The 19,053-nt window shown below is 36.5% G+C and overlaps 3 protein-coding genes across 12 annotated transcripts; 1 reads left to right on the plus strand and 2 right to left on the minus strand.

The window, feature by feature from the left end:
• Position 1: 1 nt before the first annotated feature.
• LOC107272429 lies at positions 2 to 11,727 on the minus strand. 2 transcript variants are annotated; one of them, XM_015749596.2, is made up of 6 exons: positions 11,593 to 11,727; positions 2,515 to 2,592; positions 813 to 896; positions 587 to 729; positions 251 to 376; positions 2 to 152 (listed from the first exon to the last, which is right to left on the minus strand). In XM_015749596.2, exons 3-6 carry the CDS (start codon positions 862 to 864, stop codon positions 33 to 35), a joined length of 441 nt encoding a protein of 146 aa, XP_015605082.1. In that variant the 5' UTR covers positions 865 to 896; positions 2,515 to 2,592; positions 11,593 to 11,727; the 3' UTR covers positions 2 to 32. The 2 variants fall into 2 exon arrangements, with proteins under 2 accessions (XP_015605082.1, XP_015605083.1); XM_015749597.2 differs by lacking the exons at positions 2,515 to 2,592; positions 11,593 to 11,727 and having other exon boundaries at positions 587 to 726; positions 813 to 1,573.
• Positions 1,710 to 16,906, plus strand: LOC107272408. 8 transcript variants are annotated; one of them, XM_015749536.2, is made up of 22 exons: positions 1,710 to 2,104; positions 4,950 to 5,110; positions 5,194 to 5,403; positions 5,821 to 6,022; positions 8,060 to 8,223; positions 8,303 to 8,434; positions 8,494 to 8,673; positions 8,753 to 9,001; positions 9,081 to 9,455; positions 9,743 to 9,952; positions 10,032 to 10,195; positions 10,439 to 10,586; positions 10,712 to 10,826; positions 11,643 to 11,744; positions 14,512 to 14,571; positions 14,681 to 14,808; positions 14,923 to 15,063; positions 15,146 to 15,350; positions 15,447 to 15,595; positions 15,666 to 15,881; positions 15,977 to 16,078; positions 16,173 to 16,906. In XM_015749536.2, exons 2-22 carry the CDS (start codon positions 4,958 to 4,960, stop codon positions 16,254 to 16,256), a joined length of 3,489 nt encoding a protein of 1,162 aa, XP_015605022.1. In that variant the 5' UTR covers positions 1,710 to 2,104; positions 4,950 to 4,957; the 3' UTR covers positions 16,257 to 16,906. The 8 variants fall into 8 exon arrangements, with proteins under 8 accessions (XP_015605022.1, XP_015605023.1, XP_015605024.1 ...); XM_015749537.2 differs by having other exon boundaries at positions 14,959 to 15,063; XM_015749538.2 differs by lacking the exon at positions 11,643 to 11,744.
• Positions 16,765 to 18,890, minus strand: LOC107272416 (inner centromere protein A). Of its 2 annotated transcripts, XM_015749565.2 has the most exons (5): positions 18,754 to 18,890; positions 18,055 to 18,675; positions 17,520 to 17,941; positions 17,319 to 17,459; positions 16,765 to 17,250 (listed from the first exon to the last, which is right to left on the minus strand). In XM_015749565.2, coding segments are annotated over exons 1-5 (1,356 nt in total). In that variant the 5' UTR covers positions 18,756 to 18,890; the 3' UTR covers positions 16,765 to 17,080. The 2 variants fall into 2 exon arrangements, with proteins under 2 accessions (XP_015605051.1, XP_015605050.1); XM_015749564.2 differs by having other exon boundaries at positions 17,319 to 17,941.
• Between the last annotated feature and the right edge of the window lie 163 nt (positions 18,891 to 19,053).

The following is a 19,053-nucleotide window of genomic DNA, read 5'->3' on the forward strand; positions in this document are numbered from 1 at the left end:
TTTTTCTTTTCTTTATCCATTATCATGTTTCTTTATACGTAAACTGTCACAAGCCTATTCACTGCGTTGTCGTAACTGTCGCCCTCGTTTCTCACGCATATGTCGAGCCTCGTAAATTCACTTCCTCTCAGGTTGGCACCAAAGTCTCGCACCTGTGGAATAACGTGATTGCCAATGATTTCAATGATTTTTATACGTGGTGAAAGTGTCAAATGATCTTATCTTAATATATGTGAGCAACGGTACGAACCTGTAGCGGAATACGTTTCCCAAAATGTTCATTCAATTCCGGTACGCAGATACGTGTCCCATAAGGCAAATGGGTCGAGAAATCCATAGCTACTGTTACATATTCGTCACGACCATCGAGATAATTCTAAAAATAGTACAAAAAAATCATTGGGAAGTAGTAAAATTTAAAAGTTAAATTCTCGATTTAAATCTTGTCTGAGGCTCGTGAACGTCAAGGAAAATAAGAAAATCAAATTCTTCTAGAAATTTGATAAAACTTAAAAATACTCTAGCATACAATTTAGACTGAGCTGTTAAATTTTTATTTTTATAGAAATGTACTAATATTTCATACCTGTAGAGTTCGCAGTTTTTTGCCTCTCATATCCAAATAATCGTGTTCGTCATCACTGGCAAAATCAGGATAGTAAGCTGTCAATGATACGTTGTAATAAGGATGTCCACTGCAGAGTAAATCAGTTCTGTTCACGATTACTTCTGAAGTCGAAAATAGACAGGTGAAAAATTTGTATTCGTTATAAAAAAAATTAAAAAAAAAAAATTTTTTTATCACTACTTACCATTGCCATGGGCAGTTATAAGAAGCGTGAGAACAACGATGATTGCGAACATTTCGAATGTTCGTCAACACGATAAAAAAGTATCCGCAAGAACTCAGTTACATTCAACGTAGAATAAAAAATTAACTGCGAATGTCGAATGAAGAAAGTAAAAAATGAATACTGGCCCCACGTTGAGACATCGCAATGGGAAAACGATCGAGGAGTTTGCTGAGACAGGTGTGTTGCGCAAATTAAAAAATTGCAAGACTCTTACGCTATTATAAACGGTATTTTGCATCGACCAGCGAAATAAGAAACCAAGAGGTTCTAATCGGACGACTCGAAATGTCCTGTAAAACATTGTGGAAGAAAATAGAAATCCAAGAGGTCGATCGAACAAGTCGATAAAGGGTATATCGAACGTAGAACACGTTCTAGTTCCAGAAATAAAGTTCGATTAATTGTTCCCTTGCTAACTTCGTTATATTCACGTCGTTTACTTCCACGGATTTTCGAATTAATCAAACTACATACATATATAATGACACGTATGAATATCGTGTTAGCATGGGTTATCACATTGAAACTGGTTCGGAGTAATTGCTAACTGGATAATAGGCATGTCTTATAGCGTATGGTGATCGCATATAAGTATAGTTCTTCTATAGAAGACAAAAGGAAGGTCGAAGACGATTATTGGTCCCGTTGAATTTTTTACTAGATTTAATGTAGAACGTATAATAATTTGCGTTGATTGAAAATTCATTAATTTGATGATACGTCAGTTCTTATTAATAAATTTGCATTACTAATGACTATCTTGATTGAAATTTTTATTATGATTTTTTATTGACAATTTTTTATTTATCAATGCTATTAATTTCAACGTATATTCCATGCGGCCATTTGGTTACATTCCTTGTGATTGGATATTGGTCAGTGGTATCATTGATTAAAAGCTCTCCAAGTACATCGTGACACTGAGGCTAGTTTTTGCAAGTATACAGAGTCACTAAATAATGTACGAGCCGGTGTCGATAGGCCACGTGGAAGGCGTCGCGACGCCAGTCGGAGGAAGTACCTCGTACCAAGCGAACACAGTGGACGTCTTCAGGCATTTATTAACACATTGAAATTTCTTCGAAAAATTCTCGCTCTTTATTTCGTAATGTGAACTTTTACGATATTTAGTATTGAGGTAACACCAACAATCACGTACCGTAGTCTTCGGTTTTCAAAATTTGATTTTTGACTATTTTTGGAAAAAATAAATTTCGACTGAGGGTAACGGTCTGGAGCACTGCTCGGAAGTAAGTATAAACTTTGAAATATTTTTTATGAAATATTATTTAATCGTACACTCGCGTTATTATCGATACCGAAGAGCATCGCCTACATTTCTTCTTGCTCGCTGACCACAATGCAAAGCGAACTGCTTATCGACCGGGAATACAAAGCTATGCAAAAATATAGTCAATATGTCAATGCACCGTATAGAAGAATATCGATTTGGTCCGTTAAAGAGCGAAATATAATTAAATTAAATGTTGCATGCACGTATCATACTAAATGTACTGTAGGAACTTCACACGAGCGTTGATAAAATTTCAGAGACCTGTTTAAGTTTAAGTGATTAAAAAAAAGCTCAAAAATTTTTTAATATACGTACTTAAATATTAACAATTTTAATGGTAAAAGATGTATTTTTAATTATACTTACGTGTTCCGTTCGTTGCGTGTTCAATGACCTTCGCGGTTCAGAATCCCCGATTACGTTATTTGGCTACGCGGATGGACCCTTTGAAAAAAAAAAAAAAGTTAATTCCCCTGAAGCATCACGCGATACCGGTTTCAGGGGATTCACCTGGATCCGTTTCATACAAAAAAATCTTTGTACAATAGAAACAAAAAGAATCGAAAGTGGATATGAGTACATGAAAAAAAGGACAGACTGTAATTCCAACAGTATATATAATCCCATTGCAAATTCTCCTTAAGGAAATATTAAGCGTAATTACGTAATGCTTTTCAAAGACCTTTTACCATACCGAACAATTATCTTTACGCCGTCAGGCTGTCTTGAGCGTTTAAATAATTCGCAGCTGCGTGCGACTACCTGTGTACATTCCAGACTGTATTATTACGTTAGAAATCGAAAGCGCGCATGCGACGGCACCGCGACGCCGGGCGTCGACTTCATTCGACGTCCGACGTCTCAGCGTTAAGCACGACGTTCGCCCTGTAAATCGCTGTCGTAGCATTCACTTTATACTTGACTTGATTTTTATTAATTTTTTTTTTTTCAAAATTCAGTCGAATGGCTTCCTCGCTCTTAGAACGTGTCTTCTGGCAAACAAGGTATTCGAATTGTACATTCGCGATTGGACAATCGATGTGATTTACGTAATAAACACTTTTTCTGATTACTTGCACAGTAGATGGTAACGTGATGAATCTGTGACGATTTATCCCAATAATTCATTGATTTTGAGTTCGAGTGGATTTAGTGAAATTTTTTTCTTATGTTTAGAGCATTTTTTTTTGGAATTCTATATTCTATTATAATGCGTGACGAAAATTTATACTTCTACGTCACCTCTTATTCATGCAGATATTTTATCCAGGATTCATTTCTTATGGTACTTTTTTATTTTAGTTTTTCCATATATCATATATACTATTAACAGGATGTATCATTTCGATTGAGACAGCCTGTATATAGCATCATAGTATTCGTTACGATGTACCCATTACTCAGCTCGTCAAATTTCATTTACGTATGATGACTGGTATGAAATTAGTCACGTAACGAGGCCACGGGACTTCACGTGAAATTAACGCGATTACAAGTGACGAGAAAGGCTTTGCGAAAATTTTGTTTCATTTATATATAAATAATATATGAATTAAATATATCGTGATACTTTACTCCCTCTTGCGAATACACGTTGCCAATGTATCACGTGAAATTCTGGAAATATGAATGTAGGTCACTATATTGAGCTGAACTTCGAGGCGATTGATTTTGACCTAAGTCTTTCACGTTGTTCACAATTGACTCCTGTAACTTATAATACTTCAGAACTTCATTAGTGGGTATCCAAGGTATCGCAAGCATAAACAAAAATTGTGACTCATCGATTCACGCAATTCTTTAAGTTCCTATAATAATATGCTTATTTTTTACAATGGATGAACTTCACGGGGATGATGAATATTTAGAAAATTCACAAAATTATGCACCTCTTTAAATAATTGTTTAGCTACTTTGTCGTAACCATTTAGCTGAATCTGTTGTTGTTGTTGTTAACGTGCAGCTTTAGAATTGCGCAATAATGCGATGTAAGAGTTTCATTGTGGGTGGCATGTGTGTCCAACTTTGTGCATAATAGAAGAAAAAAGTTACGCGTTTACAATGAAACGAGGTAATTCACCGACGTTTATTAATTTATTCTGCGAAAGGAGAATATGTTGGATGGGAAATGTTAGGTATTGTATTGAGTTTTGACAGAAAAATGGTATCCTCGCTGACTGATATTGATTTCGAAAAAAAAAGATATTCTATAGAAATTCGAATGTCATTCGTGTCAAACGATTCAATTTCAAGTCTCGCGTGTTGCAGTTCATATACAAGTGCAATGTATATAAGCAATTGGCCATTTAGTAAGAATTGGGAATAATGTAGAAAATAACGTTAGGTTGTTATCGATAAAATTTTTTATTGGTCAAATTACCAAGAAACGTTACATGTGCGTTTTATACGTAGATGATAAAATTACTGTACTTATGATTATGGTCGTGATATTTTTAACTGACACAAAGCAATTTATCTGATGACTATTCAGTGAATTTTAATTCATCATTGAGTTTCATATTGTGATTTGATTTACTTTTATTATTTAAATCATCGCGTTGGCATAAATTATCTATTTTGATTGTTCGTGTTATTATAAAAACGCACGTATCACGCATACGTACAAATTCATTTTCCATATGACACACATGCTTCTGTATCCTTGACAAAAATTCATGCAATTCATTTAAAAACGATATAAATACAAGAAATCGATTTTTTAGAACGAACTTGACAAGCATATAAAACTGACATTAAAGAAGTTAAAATTTTTCAAATAAAATTTCACGTTCCTTTTTTAGCCCTGCAAATGAACCCGACGGCTGTAAGACAGTGGCTGCAGCGTGGCGAACTTGAAAAACTTGAAAATGTCGTGGTGGAAGGTAGAGGAGCACGTTTGTTAGGCGAACATTCGCCAGATTTGCGAACACGAGTATTCCTGAAAGGACTTCCGAATTATTTGGTAAGAGTATCAAAAATTTTCAATAAATTATCAGAATACGTAGAAAAAATTTTTTTAATTTCTCTAGACAACAATTTTTTTAGACCAAAATTGCTCAAATCCACGATGCAGTCATACGCGGCTCGCTGTCAGAAATTCAGCGAATAATATCAGAGGAGCCGAAAAAAAAATTGGCAATTGCAAAGGATCCTTCGGGAACACCTTTGATCCACAAGGCGGTTTATTACGATCATCAAAACATCATCGAATGGTTGGTCAAAAATTATCCTGTGACGACTCAGCAAAAAGATAAGGTAAACTTTTATTTTTATTTTTTTTTTTCTATTTTTCAATCCCTTTCCATTCATCTTCAACGTCGACGTCGACGCCAGCATCGATTCTATCGTCGCGTGACACTGATAATCGCCAAGTGTAAACCACCTGTTTTAAACTATAGATATTCTCTACATTCCCTTTCGTGTCCGCGACAGCTTAGAAGTTTGCCAGAGACTTGACTAAGGGGTAGTTTTCACCCTATAAAGGCCGGATATCCTTCGATGAGTATCACCCTTAAGTTAACACATCGCTATGTCGCGAGATCAATCTAATTCCTTCCTCATCTCTTTGCAACTATCAATGCAATAAAAATGTGTTACTTCGTCACAAAATTAAAAAAAAATATGAAAACTGCCTTTAATCGAAAATATACATAAATACTTTGCAAATTTTAGGAAGGACGTATAGCCTTGCACTACTGTGCAGCTTGCAGGGATCCAAGTGCAGTTTGGGACGTTTTGATAGAAGCTGGATGTGACGCAAGTATCTGCGACAAACGTGGAAATCCGTCAGCCTATTATTTGAAAAATACATCAGAGATTGAATTACCGGAAGCAGAAAGTATGGCGCATCGTAAAGCAAGCAGTGGACGAGAAAGTAAGTAACTGTTATACATAAACGAATAATATGCATACAATAAATATTTTGGTAATAGTAAAAAAGTAATGCATAAAAAAAATCTTCAAAAACTGTCAGTAACTTATATTTTACTTGTTTAATCATTCTTTATCAGTTTTTATGTTAAAAAATATTTTGACCTTCAAACAGAAAATTTGTCACGTACTAGAACGATATATGTTCGTTAGAGTATACATTTCTAATGTTCCGCCAGTCTTACGATCGATATCGCATTAATTCGTAACAAAAGATAAGCTGCTACAAGTTCTGGTATCATTGTGATATTAACAGGACGAGCGAAATGATGGGAAGTAGTGCCTTGCGCAATAATTCTCACTAGAAGTAAATAATATATTATAGTTCAAAGATACGACTGTATGCATAAGACGTTAGGACATAAAATGAAATTAAAAATGTCCAAAAAGTTTACTACGCAAAATACCGAGTCCTTAACTTCGTTCTATGTGCTTCGTGTTAATCTTATACGTTTACTAGTAAACAGCATGCTAAGCACATAATGAAAGATGTCAGTAATCCTGACGTGATAACACTGTGCACCATCTTGTCTGTTCTAAAATTTATGAACACCATGACCAGCACGCTAGCTAAGATTTCCACACGAATATTACATAGCATGCGATCTAACGGTGTTGTTAATATTAATTGAACATTCCTTGTTAATAATATTAACTTTTCCAAAAATAAGTAATGCGAAATTCATTTTAAAAAAATGAAATTTTAATTTTTAATAGAGAGCTAAAAATATGTTTTTTCAAATAACAGGATTTGGTATTTAAGCACCCACAATTATTTCGGCATCTACGTTTTAGTGTTACCGAAGTAGAGAAACGTCGAAAGAGCAACAATATTTCCGTGGATGAAGTAAAATATTTAATACAGGTCGATACTTGACCACTACCTACTATCCTGTATCATGTGACCGATTCTAGAGCATTTCTACTACGCCCCTGAAATTGCACAGTGAAAAACGAAGAGTATTGATCAGACGAAGGATTCTTACGAAGAACAATTTTCACCTATGACCGATACAATTTTTTTTCTCGCGTAGGCAGACGCTATACTACGTCACTCAAAGTCCGTATTAAGGTGTACTCAATAAGTATAAAAATGTACTGAATAAGTATAAAAAAATAAATATTCGGATATTTATTTGGATTTATGAAATTGAAGTTTGTTTTCTCCAAAACTGTCACGGGCGAACCACGCGAAACTTTTTTATGAGTAATGACAGGACTTCACGCAAATTATTTTACATGACGACTAACGCTATATCCACAGGTAAGACTGTGAACGTAGATGCATGAAATATTTAACACCTTCCAGTAACACGCAACGCAAACAGGACCCCGTAATCGTGAAACACGACATGCACATGAATTCTTAAAGACTCTTCGTCGTACACTAACCAAATCCCCCCTATGCCTTTGCATGCTGAGCTTTCCGAATCTTTTGTAGTCTTTGGTACAATAGACAGTGGCTGCTATGAGACATTTTCGATTTATAACAGTGACGCCATTGTCGCTAGAGTTTCAACTAGCATTGCGGACACGAATATAAGTAATAAAAAAAACTGTCCTAAATGTTTTACTACCTGTCGGCAATTTGGCGTAGGATATAAAAAACAGAGGAACGTAGGGGGAGTCTTTACACGCAATGACAAAGGAACTTTTTTTAACGTCTAACGCAGCACATTGACAATTCGGAGGTATGATGAAGTTGAAATTAAGAATGCTGCAATTATTATAATTGTTCCACGAAATTGCTACCAATTATCTGTTAATGATGAAAGAGTTTGGAGGTTATTACTATAGTACAGTGCGATATTGTTATCGGATAGTAGGTAAAATTGCCGTTGCAATTACTTTTATTAATTTTGTTTACACGTGGTAAGATAATTTTTTTAATTCCGATCATTACAATGTAATACGAAAGCTAATTGATGATTTCAAAATTTGTCATCGGTATGTCTTTTAATATTAATCATTTGTGCGTTAGAAGACTTGGACTTTAAGCCCTCCAATATAAGAATATGGATTCATAACCGTGACATTGGAAAACTTCAGCAAGTCTTATGGGAAGGTCACGGCTCGAAATTACGATGTGAGACCAGTAATAATCCTCGAGTTAAAAAATTTCTTGAAGCAGTTCCATTTATAATGGTATGTAAATTGATATATTCATTTACCCAAACTTACTTTCAGATTTTATGTAATTAATAATTTCTTTTTTTTATTTTAGGGTACGATTAAAAGTGTGCACACAGCTACGGTTAAAAATGATTTAGAGGCATTCAGAGATAAAATTGCCGATCCTGTCTCACCTGTAATTCTCTGCAGTAAGGATTCCAATGGACTCAACGTTCTGCATAAGGTGTGTTTGATAAATTGATGAAAAAATAAAAGAATAAAATTACTCATATTTTTTTAAAGGCTGCTGGGCTTGGTTACTTAGAAATAGCACGTGAAATATTGGAAAGATATCCAGCTGCAGTTTTGGCGCAGGACAGCGAAGGAAAAACTCCATTGCATTATGCAGCTGCAGTTAAGGATTCTGGTGTCATGTACGATTTATTGGTCGGATATGGCGCGGACGAGAGTAAATTGGATAACGTGAGTTTAAAAAAATTGCGTATTTTAATTATTGTTTATCAATCAATATGTTTCTTGCGGTTGTCATTTGTCGCTACAGAGACAGAAAGCTCCTGCGTTCTACAAAAATCGTCCATCTGATGTGGATGTGACGAATTTAGTCGTGATACCAGAGGCGCCTAGGGTTTCCGGTACGAATTATCCAAAAAATTGGGATTGGAGGATACTGGAAGCTGAAGAAGGTCTGCGTGGTACAAAAAAGGTTTTTAATAACGTGGATCTCGACAGCGCATTCGGAACAGCCGAAGCAGCAACGAAAGTTATGAATGGAGCTAAAAAAATACTGGCGGTAAATTTCAAAATAAAAATAGAAACTACCATTTGGACAGTATTCAAGATAAAAAGGTAATAATGAAATTTTGTTTCAGAATGATCATAAAGAAGACCCAAAGGACGACTTAGTTGAACGAATAAAATTAGCAGATGCCGAATTGGAGAAAAAACGAGCCGCGTTGAGTGAAAAAGCAGAAGCCAAAGAGGAACCAGAAGCAGAGCAAGAAAAAGATGTTACCGAAGAAGAAGACGAAGAAGGAAAGTCATCGGACGACGATGTGGTCGTAACGACGAGCGAGATTACCGAGGGAAATACCGAAAATAATAATACCAACGTAGAAGTCAACGCTGATGATTATTCAACATCAGAAAATCTTTTGGGAGAACAAACCAACCCTGAGAACAAAGAAAAAAGTGATCCAAGTACTGGTGATTCCGGTGTGGATGACCCCGGAAACGAAGAGGATCAGGTATAAAAATAAAATAAAAACGCGTATGAATTGATTGAATGGAAAGACTATGTATAGTTAAACTATGCAAAAATCTAAAATTCCATTAATACGTGACATTTTTATGGGCACGTTATCCGATGGCATTAGTCATACTTGTGGCTGTGCCTATTTATATATGACATCCGTTCGATATATACATACGATATGTATATGTATACTAATGTCTGGATTATCACATACGTTTGCTAAACTTCAATCGATTTGTCGAGTTTATGCGCATGTTTTTGTTTGCGCGAGTTTTCTAGGTCATTGTGGGGGAGCACGAAGAATTACCAGAAGCAGAATTGAACGAGGGTAGCATGGCTGTGGATCCGGAAGTCGAGGATCTTGTGGAGAACGGAAATATGGAACAATTGGCAGCCCTCGTACTAAATGGCGAAGGAAGACGTCTTGTTGGACGTCATTCAAGTAATCCTGAGTTACAAGCATTCATTGACAACGTGCCGGCATATATGGTTAGATTGATTATCTTCCTTAAAACGAAATAAAAAAAATTTATTATTTTCTCTAAACAAAACAAAAATACATTTTTAGGGAAAAATACATGCGGTACATATCGCGGCCAGAGAAGGCGATCTTCGAGATTTACAAAGTGCCTTGGATAGACGTAAATTCGCTATCGCACGCGACGCTTCGTCACCTCACGGTGCGACGCCATTACATGCAGCTGTAATTTTCGGTCATACATCGATAATCAGGTGAGTTATTAATTTACATATTACTCACGATAATTAACAATCATTAAGAAACTCTGTAAGCGACATGGTTAACATTATATAAAGTAAGTCGGCATAATGGTAATTTCTTTCGTTCCCCTTTGGGTATAGCAAATATTATTGTACGCCATTACCCCTGCTTGCTATTTGTAATATGAGGTGACCTACTTTTTTATTGATTGCTAATCGATACTTTAATTAATAATTGTTTAATGAATCATTTAGGTACCTGGCTGGTAGGTTTCCAGAAACTGCTCACGCAATTGATCTGGACGGACGAACGCCATTGCATTACGCCGCAACTCTTGCGGATAACGGTCATTATTATAATTTACTATTGCATCTCGGAGCTAATCCACTGGTGCAAGATAACGTGAGTAGAAGTTTCTTTATTTATAGAAATTATTGTCAATAATTAATTTGCATTGATAAGATCGAGTGGCGTATTAAAAAGAAAACCATAGAGTTTTGTCATGCGTGTATATACTTTTCTGCCAGTTTGAACAAAAGGCAGAGTTTTATAAACACAATCAGAAGGATCTCTCGCACAAGAAACTCCTACGTGATTTTGGGGCTCGTGAAAATATCGCCGACGAAATGTTGACGGACAAAGGTACTTGGATATCTATGACCTTTGTGATACACCGAAGCATGTTTTTTTTTTAAAAGAATATCAAAGCAAATAACACTTCGAACGTGTCACAATATATTTTACTTTCGTACACAGTGCACATGCTTTACTTATGCTCTTCACTTTGGATTATGAAAAATGACAACACCAAATTTCTATTGATCACGTAAACATTCTTACTAGAATCGATATTACTTGAAGAATCCATTAACAATTAATCAGCACGCTCACGTTACACTGCTTAATTGTTGCTTAATTCTGGGTAATAAGAAAAAATAGTACTTTATGCCACTAGGGAGGAAAGTGCGTGATTTTCGCCGAATGCAAGGTTTGCTGTCCGAGCGAAGCGAGTGCAACACGAGCACGAGGTGAAAATCCGCGCTTTTTCCGTGTGGCATATATTACTTTTTACCCGACTATTTTTAAAATAATCATATTTTTATGCCTGCAAAGGCACAACACTACAATATATAGGTGTAGGTTTACATCTCATTTCTTATGTTTAGAGTTTTTTTTTCCCGCAATAATCACTTTTCTGCCCGCAAAATCACTTTTTCTACCCTCTGATTAAAAATTGATTACTTTCCGCCCGCGTTGCAAGGATATGTTTCAGGGAATATGGTTATTTTATCGTAGTCGGGTAAAAATTAATTATGCCAAGGATTGATCAACCTTAATCTAACTTTACGTTTCACCGTGAGTGTTCCACAGTGTGTCTGAGTGTGATTAAAAAATGTATATATATTACCTGGCGAAGGTATCCATTCACTAGTAATATGATTTTCGTGCCGACCACAGTTCCCGGAGAAGACGTATACTCGGCGCGTCGTGATGTCACCGAACCTGAAACACTGGCGACGCTCGAGCGATGTTACCGTCTCCTAGCAGGAGCACGACGAGGTTCTGTACCAAATACTCCAGGAACTGCGAGTACTTTGTTAGGTCGTTGTTTGAAACGACCTGTATTTGACAAAATCAAGCACCGTGTGACACGCATGGACCACAATCTTTTTGACGTAATTTGGCCCGCTCTTAAAAAGTACAGCAACGCCACCAACGTGAATTACAGTAACCACAGTTTAAGACAGACGGGAAACGACGATGATTGTGCCGATGGTAACGTCGTTGCGCCGGATTACGAAAGTTACATGGTATTCGCTGAATTGTTCGATCCGCTTATACGCGATTTGCATCGTGTCACGACGACCGGCGATTTACCGGAACAACCGGCACCGCATTTCTTCGACACTGAGAAACAGGACGAAAGTGAAAATTCAATAGAAGAGGCTATTTCCGTTATAGAATCTTACGATCTTGATCCGTCAGGAAAATATGTTCTAGCTGGAGTTATGGAGTGCTGCCGAAATTTAGAATGTTACTCTTTGCCATTGACTTTGACAATTAATCAACTTGAGGAAACTGAACGTGAGATAACGAATGAACTTTTGAGCGCTGAACTGTCAGTTATTATGGCAGAAGGTTCTAGTGAGGATGAAGGAGGCACTTATTATACGCTTAATGAAGTTCTTGACAAACCGAGTGAAGTGAGAGCTAGATTGGCAGCAGCTGGTTTGTTGCTTCCGCTTACAGAAAATGAATCGAGTGACGACAGACGTCTTCATGGAAAATTTTGGCCCTATGGACGGGGAGTATTTGTCGCGGCAACCGGTGATCTTGCGGCTTGGATCAACGTGCAAGATCATTTAAGAGTGATCTGTTGCACTAATGAACATAGACCTGGTCAAATTGGCAAAGCTTACGTTAGGTTGGCCAAAGTAATCACGGCTCTAGATAACAAATTATTATTCAAACGGGATACCAAATTGGGATTTTTGAGCGCACGTCTTTGCTCCGTGGGTAACACTTTACGATTTAATTTTATCATTAAGTTTCCTGAATTATCCAAGGAGCCTGACAATTTGCGACATCTTTGTGTCGTTCGTGGTCTGAGAATTAAAGAGACCATGAGGAGGGATATAGTTAAGATTGGCAATCAACAGTGTCTGTTGATCACGGAATTGCAAACGCTCCAAGACTTCTCCAGAGCAGTATTGAATATTCTGACGTTGGAGAAAGAAGTGTCGTTAAACAATTCCATGAGAATTGCAACGCTTATCGCCGGAATATTTCGTAAACGATTGTCAAGTTCTCGAAGCATTCAGAACCAAATTTCCAATTAATTAATTATGCATATTTTGGTAGCTTAGAATAATTAAATTTCTTATAAACGATAAGGGAACATGAAATCGACGAATCATAATCGGACGCATTAAGATTAGTCAATGTCAATTAATAAGGTTATATCGACTCGATCAATCCAGATCGATTTCAACAGTGTCGATCCGACAATTAGAAAAATTAATAGATCGTTTTTACATAATAAATTACGCTTACTCGAAAGAATTTCTCTGTGATAAAGTTCCAGCCAATATCACATTCGACTTTTTCAATTATTTCTAATAGCTTCGTAGACAATTTTCGAATTAGTATAAAATCAACGTGAGCAAAACATGAAATCATTAATTAACAATCACAACTTCGTAATCTCGTTGGAAAGATGTGTGATCGTTCTTTTCTACCAATCGCATCGATTGAACTAAAGATATCCAAGTCAAAATTTCGAAAATCTCTAAATAAATTGGATTAGCCGCTGGAAGAGCATCGGACATTTTTTATTAGGTTAGTAAACAAAAAAATTATTGAATTAAAATACCGAAGACTTACGTCACGATGTTTTGACGCCATTATCGCGCGTGTGTATAATTATTTCGATTATACCTGAATCAAACAATTTTTGCAAAATTTTCTAACATTACAATTCTGTTTTTTCAATCTCTTCAATATAGTCGAATATACAATGGCGACAGGGCATCCATAATCTTCGAGGCTTTTTATGTCATGCACGAGTCGTTGTTCACACTAAACATTTATTAACGTTAAAACAAAATGGCAGAGCACATATCTTTCCAACTTGACGTTTTCGGGCAAGCAACGAAGCTCGCCCGAAATAACCAAATGTTTTTAATATATAAAAACTGCTTCGATTGAGCTTTCGCCTATAGTACGTGTGACGTGTGTGACGTATGCAACCATATGTAATCATGTGTGAATCGTGTGTCTATACATATATTCGGATCACTGAACTACTTTAGTATAAGTTTCAGAGTGTACCTCCTGCCGACGCTATTGATTTGGCACAAACAACGGCGTGGTGTTGAGCCGCGTCACCCTATTTTCTTCAAACACTTTTGTCGTCACTGCATTATGGTCAAGAACATTTTTATTTCCATTTTTCATCATTTCAGCACGTCCACTGAATCTGTACGCGAGGTCCTATGTTTCCGTCAATGTTTTTTGATGAATTACGTCTTTTAATATTGCACAGTGTGTTCACATGAATTTCACAAGAAAATTCTATAATTTATATTTTATTGAATGGATATTTGTGAAATTATGCTTTTTATTTTATCTCGCAAAATTAAATAAGATCACTTTACATAATTTGCCAAGACTTGCATAGTGCCTCTCCCAATTAATTTTCATACAGTGTAATGACGTAATGGTTTAAATTTTCCGTTAAGATGTCACATGAAATGAAAAAAGAGAAGCGCTATACATATTATATAAAATTGAAAACACGAGACGAAAATAAAGTTTTCTTTTTCAGACGACACACAGGTCGACATCCCGATATTCCACACGGAAGAAGGTCGTTATCTGGCTTCCTGTAAGTATTCGTCGTGACATAAGAATTTTCGCGTATATATGATAAGAAAACCACGTATGGGACTGCGTGGCTGTTTGTATTTATATTTAATTTCTAAAATATTTTACAGCTTTGGGGGATCCGCTGATAAAAGGATTAACGGAAGTGGCCAATACGCGGCCGAAAGATCCTGTTACTTACCTGGCTACGTACCTTTATAACTTTGCAAGTAAAAATAAAAGCGGCGGATCAACGCAGGTAATGCTACGTTCGTTTTCTTAAAATTACAAATATTATTTTAAAAATTTAACTGCAATCACTCTGCGTAACCCACTTTTTTATTTTATAAATTCATTTAATAAAATCCCACAGGAATCCAATGTACTAATTATTCCTGAACGCGCACAGGCAAACGGTGATAATCCAGAAAATGACAATCCTGATGACGATGCTGGTTATCCTCAGAGTCCTGACTCAGACTCTCCCGAATCGGCGTTCAGCAGTTCTAACAGAGTAAAAAAAAAATACAAAATAATTGTAAAGTCATAAAAATCCAAAAGCACTGTAAAAAGAAATTTTATTATTTAATTCTCAGGACGAACATGGACAGAGTATTATTCACTTTGCAGCAGTACGTTCCCACGCGAAGGATGCTTTGTTTCAGTTACTCCAGGAAACCCAGGTGAACGTTGGCTACAGGGACGAGCTTTATCGAACAGCGAGAGACGTTGCTGAACAAGCGAACATTAGTGAAAATGTTGAGGAAATTGATCGTTGGGTTGTTTATTTAGCTGCTCGAGGTAAAAATTATTTACTCCTATTTTTCTTTTATGCCGACACAATTGTGTTCACTGTCAAAAAGACGAACTTGCATTTCATATATTTTTTCTTCAAAGGAGAGACTGAAAAATTGGTTGAACTTCTACTGGAAGGATACGATCACATTCTGGACGCAGCAGATGATGGAGTAAATATTGTGGAAGTCGCCAGTCAACGTGATCATGAATCAACAGTCCAATTTTTACAATCAATTCCAAATTATGTGGTACGATTTTATGGAATTGAATATACCTATGCGATTTTTAAAATCTATTTTGATTTTTGACTAACTTCAGACTCGTCGCGAGGCGGTACATCGCTCCATTCGCTTTGGTGATACAAAATCAACAATGGAACTTTTCTCAACCAACGGAAGTGGCGGGAAGTTGTTAGCAGTTGGAAAAAATGTTGTTGGCCGATGCTCTTTGCACATTGCTGTGTTAGGACAACATATTGACATTGCTCAGTATATCGTGCAAATGTATCCAGAGACATTGCGTATTGGAGACAACGTGAGTCTCGTATACAGACAACGTATTATCAGTTGTCAATTATAATGCATTATTTTTGTATTTTAAATGTCGCTTTTTTCCAATTTCTTATTCAGCTGGAACGAACGGCTCTTCATTACGCGATGGGTGTCACTTCTGTCGAAATATTGAGTAATATTTTAATAAAGGCGGGTGCTAAGAGAGTATTAAAAGATTTGGTAAGTTTCACTGGAACTTAATGTATTGTCAGTTTTATGATAATACTCAACATATTATTTTAAACGATTTTCACAATTGCTATGTCTCATTCAGAAAGCGAGACAACCAACTTATTACTTCATGAACAAATCCGAGATACAGAAACTCCAAGACGAAGAGGAATCGATGATGAATTAATATTTGATCTTGAACGAGGTACGAACGGAATAATTAATTATAGTACACATATGCATATATTCAATACGTAATCAGTATCGTAATACAGCATATGGATGTGATACGTAATTAGTGATTAGTGATTTTGAAGCATGGCTGAGTTAGAGTACAAAGAAGACCGAGTGTAGCCATAGAACCGACAGGAGATTGAATTGTTGAGATGGAAAATAATTTTAAAAAATGGAGCACGAGGATATACTCCATTATTAAATAATTTTTTCTGTAAACCGATATTTTCATTATCTCTAAATAAATATACACTTTCGTGACAATTCCTCAAGAGTTAGGTCCAACATAAACGATACAGTGTGTTACCTGTTTATTGTTAATATTGTTATACAGAGCATAAGATATCGACGGACGTCTTGTTAAGTGCTACGAGCGTTTTTTTCTGGAGCAAAAAAAATGAGAATTTTTTAAAATTGTTTCAATGAGCAATGCCCGTACACCTGTTATGAAATGAGCAATATTCAGGAATCACCTTAAATTGTATTTATAAAATGTATTAACCAAGTGGGGATGAAGATTCTTGAAAATGAATATATCAAAAAAAAATCCCTATAGTACATATATAGGGTTCATTCATTAGAAATACAAAATGGACCTACGGATTGCAGTTTGTTAATGAGACTAAACCTCTCTCAGGTGTCTAGATCAATGGGCGTTATATATCAAGTTGTCCGTTTGATTTTTATCTTACAGCATCCTTAATTCCTGGATCGAACTTCATCGATCTATATAAACGATCACTCGAGCTTCCACCGATTCCTGACGTTCCTAACTATTCACTCTTTCGATCTAATATTTTTTTTAATATTGTTACTATTCGACTTAGCTATTGATTTTTTCTCAGCTAAATCCGTAATTCTTTGTCCTTCGTCCGACGAATTCGCATCGTCGACGAGTCGCTGCCAGGGCGTTGGGTTCACGTAAGCCGGTACAGCTTTTTGATGTGCTATTAAAAAGATAAGTAAACTATAATACGATATAGAGAACAAATCATTCGTCAAATTATAAACTAACGTAGCAATCCTTGCGTAGCAGGTTTTGGTCTGTTCTTCGACCTTTCACGCCATTTTTCATAAGCCTTTAAACTCTCTTCCAACCTCTTCTTTTTCCCTTCTGCAGCCTGTTTATCTTTCAGCTGCAGCTCCTTCTGTTGCGCTAGATAAAAAGAACGTCCAAATGTTTTCCTTAATTCAAGACACTTATGTATTAACAAACCTTTGTATTCCTCCTCCTTCTTTCGTGCCCATTGTTTCAAATATATGGTCTTCGCCATCGTTGCACGTTCTTCAACTTCCTTCAACCTTTTCTGAAGTTCCAATTCACTTTCTATCACCTTTCTACGATCCAAATCTTCCTTTCTTTTTCTTTCAGCCCAACGTATAAAACTCTCACGCTCTTTCCTTCGACGCTCTTCCCGCTCTCTTTCTACTTTCTCCTCCTCAGCTTTTCTTCGCTCCTCGGCTCGATGTTCGAGTGATTTCTTTCTTTGCACCATACGCTCTTTCTCCTTGACCCATTCCTTATGAGCTAACTTTCGCGCAAGGGCGACTCCACTGAGATGTTGTTCTGAAACGGTCGAGCCCGAGAGCGACGTCGAGGAATAATGCATAACTCGTCTCTGTCCATTAACAGTGTACCTGATTGAATTAAGAGAAAAGGATGACAGGCATATACGTAATAAAAGAACTGTTAAAATTCGATTGATTTAATTATTTGAAATTTATTTCGTCGAACAAAGTAACAGACCTACCTTTGTATATCAGGTTGACTGTTCACTGACGTGTCATTATCTGCACGTACACCATTTAGAAAACCATTTTTTATTTTTTCACCATCGCCTATAGCACAACGGCGCTCCACACGACTAGATTTTGATTGATTAGTTAAGGTAAACGTCGAAGATGTCGCTGATAGAGAGTTTGCACATCTATAAGTTTCCCGTGGATTCTGCTGATCGTTATAACAATCTGCTCCAGATTCCTCATTAATGGAAAGTGTCGAAAAGCAATCAGCGAATTGGGAATCGCCACAATTTGTACGAAAGCGTGAAGAGCTATCTTCTGATTTTATTGAATGATGCTTCGAGGTTGCTCCAGGTTCTACCTCGTCCCCATCCTCGAGGGACTCAGCATATATTGCGGGATTAATAAAACGAAGCTCTGGTCCTGATTCTGTACTATGTGCCCTGTTATGCCAGTGTCGGTGTAATCCGTTTTGTGTTGACGGTTCGTTTATAAATTTTGTTATGGTTGGTAATGTCAATGCGTTTCTATGGGGTAACTGAACCAGGTCATCCTCTTGTCGCAATTCCCAGTTGTCCAGGTCGCAGTCATTGGCCATCACTATACAACATTTAACCCTGGTCCAGCACCTGACAGCGCAATCGCCGATATTAAACCTCCTGAAACCACATTATTTTCTACGACCGAGACAGCGCGGCCTTACTCACATGCGAATGTTTCTCCATGATACTTGATCTTGCGCCTTCTATACGAACAACCACCAATCCTAAATTCAACGACGAGAAGAGGCCCGAGAGAGGAATATATTTTTTAGAAAAAATTCAATTTTTAATAACGTCTTTGTACCGATAACCGAACAGATCCATTAAGTTGTAATATTCTCTGACAACTGTCAGTCATGTAAACAGAATTTTACTTTCTTCGTGAATCAACTATGTGTCACGATTACATAAACCGATCGACTCGCTCGAAAAAACAAATACCATTAGAAAATTTGATTTTATGTT

Source organism: Cephus cinctus, unplaced genomic scaffold (genome assembly GCF_000341935.2).
Source record: "Cephus cinctus unplaced genomic scaffold, Ccin1 Ccin1_scaffold1184, whole genome shotgun sequence".
Classification (NCBI taxonomy): domain Eukaryota; kingdom Metazoa; phylum Arthropoda; class Insecta; order Hymenoptera; family Cephidae; genus Cephus; species Cephus cinctus.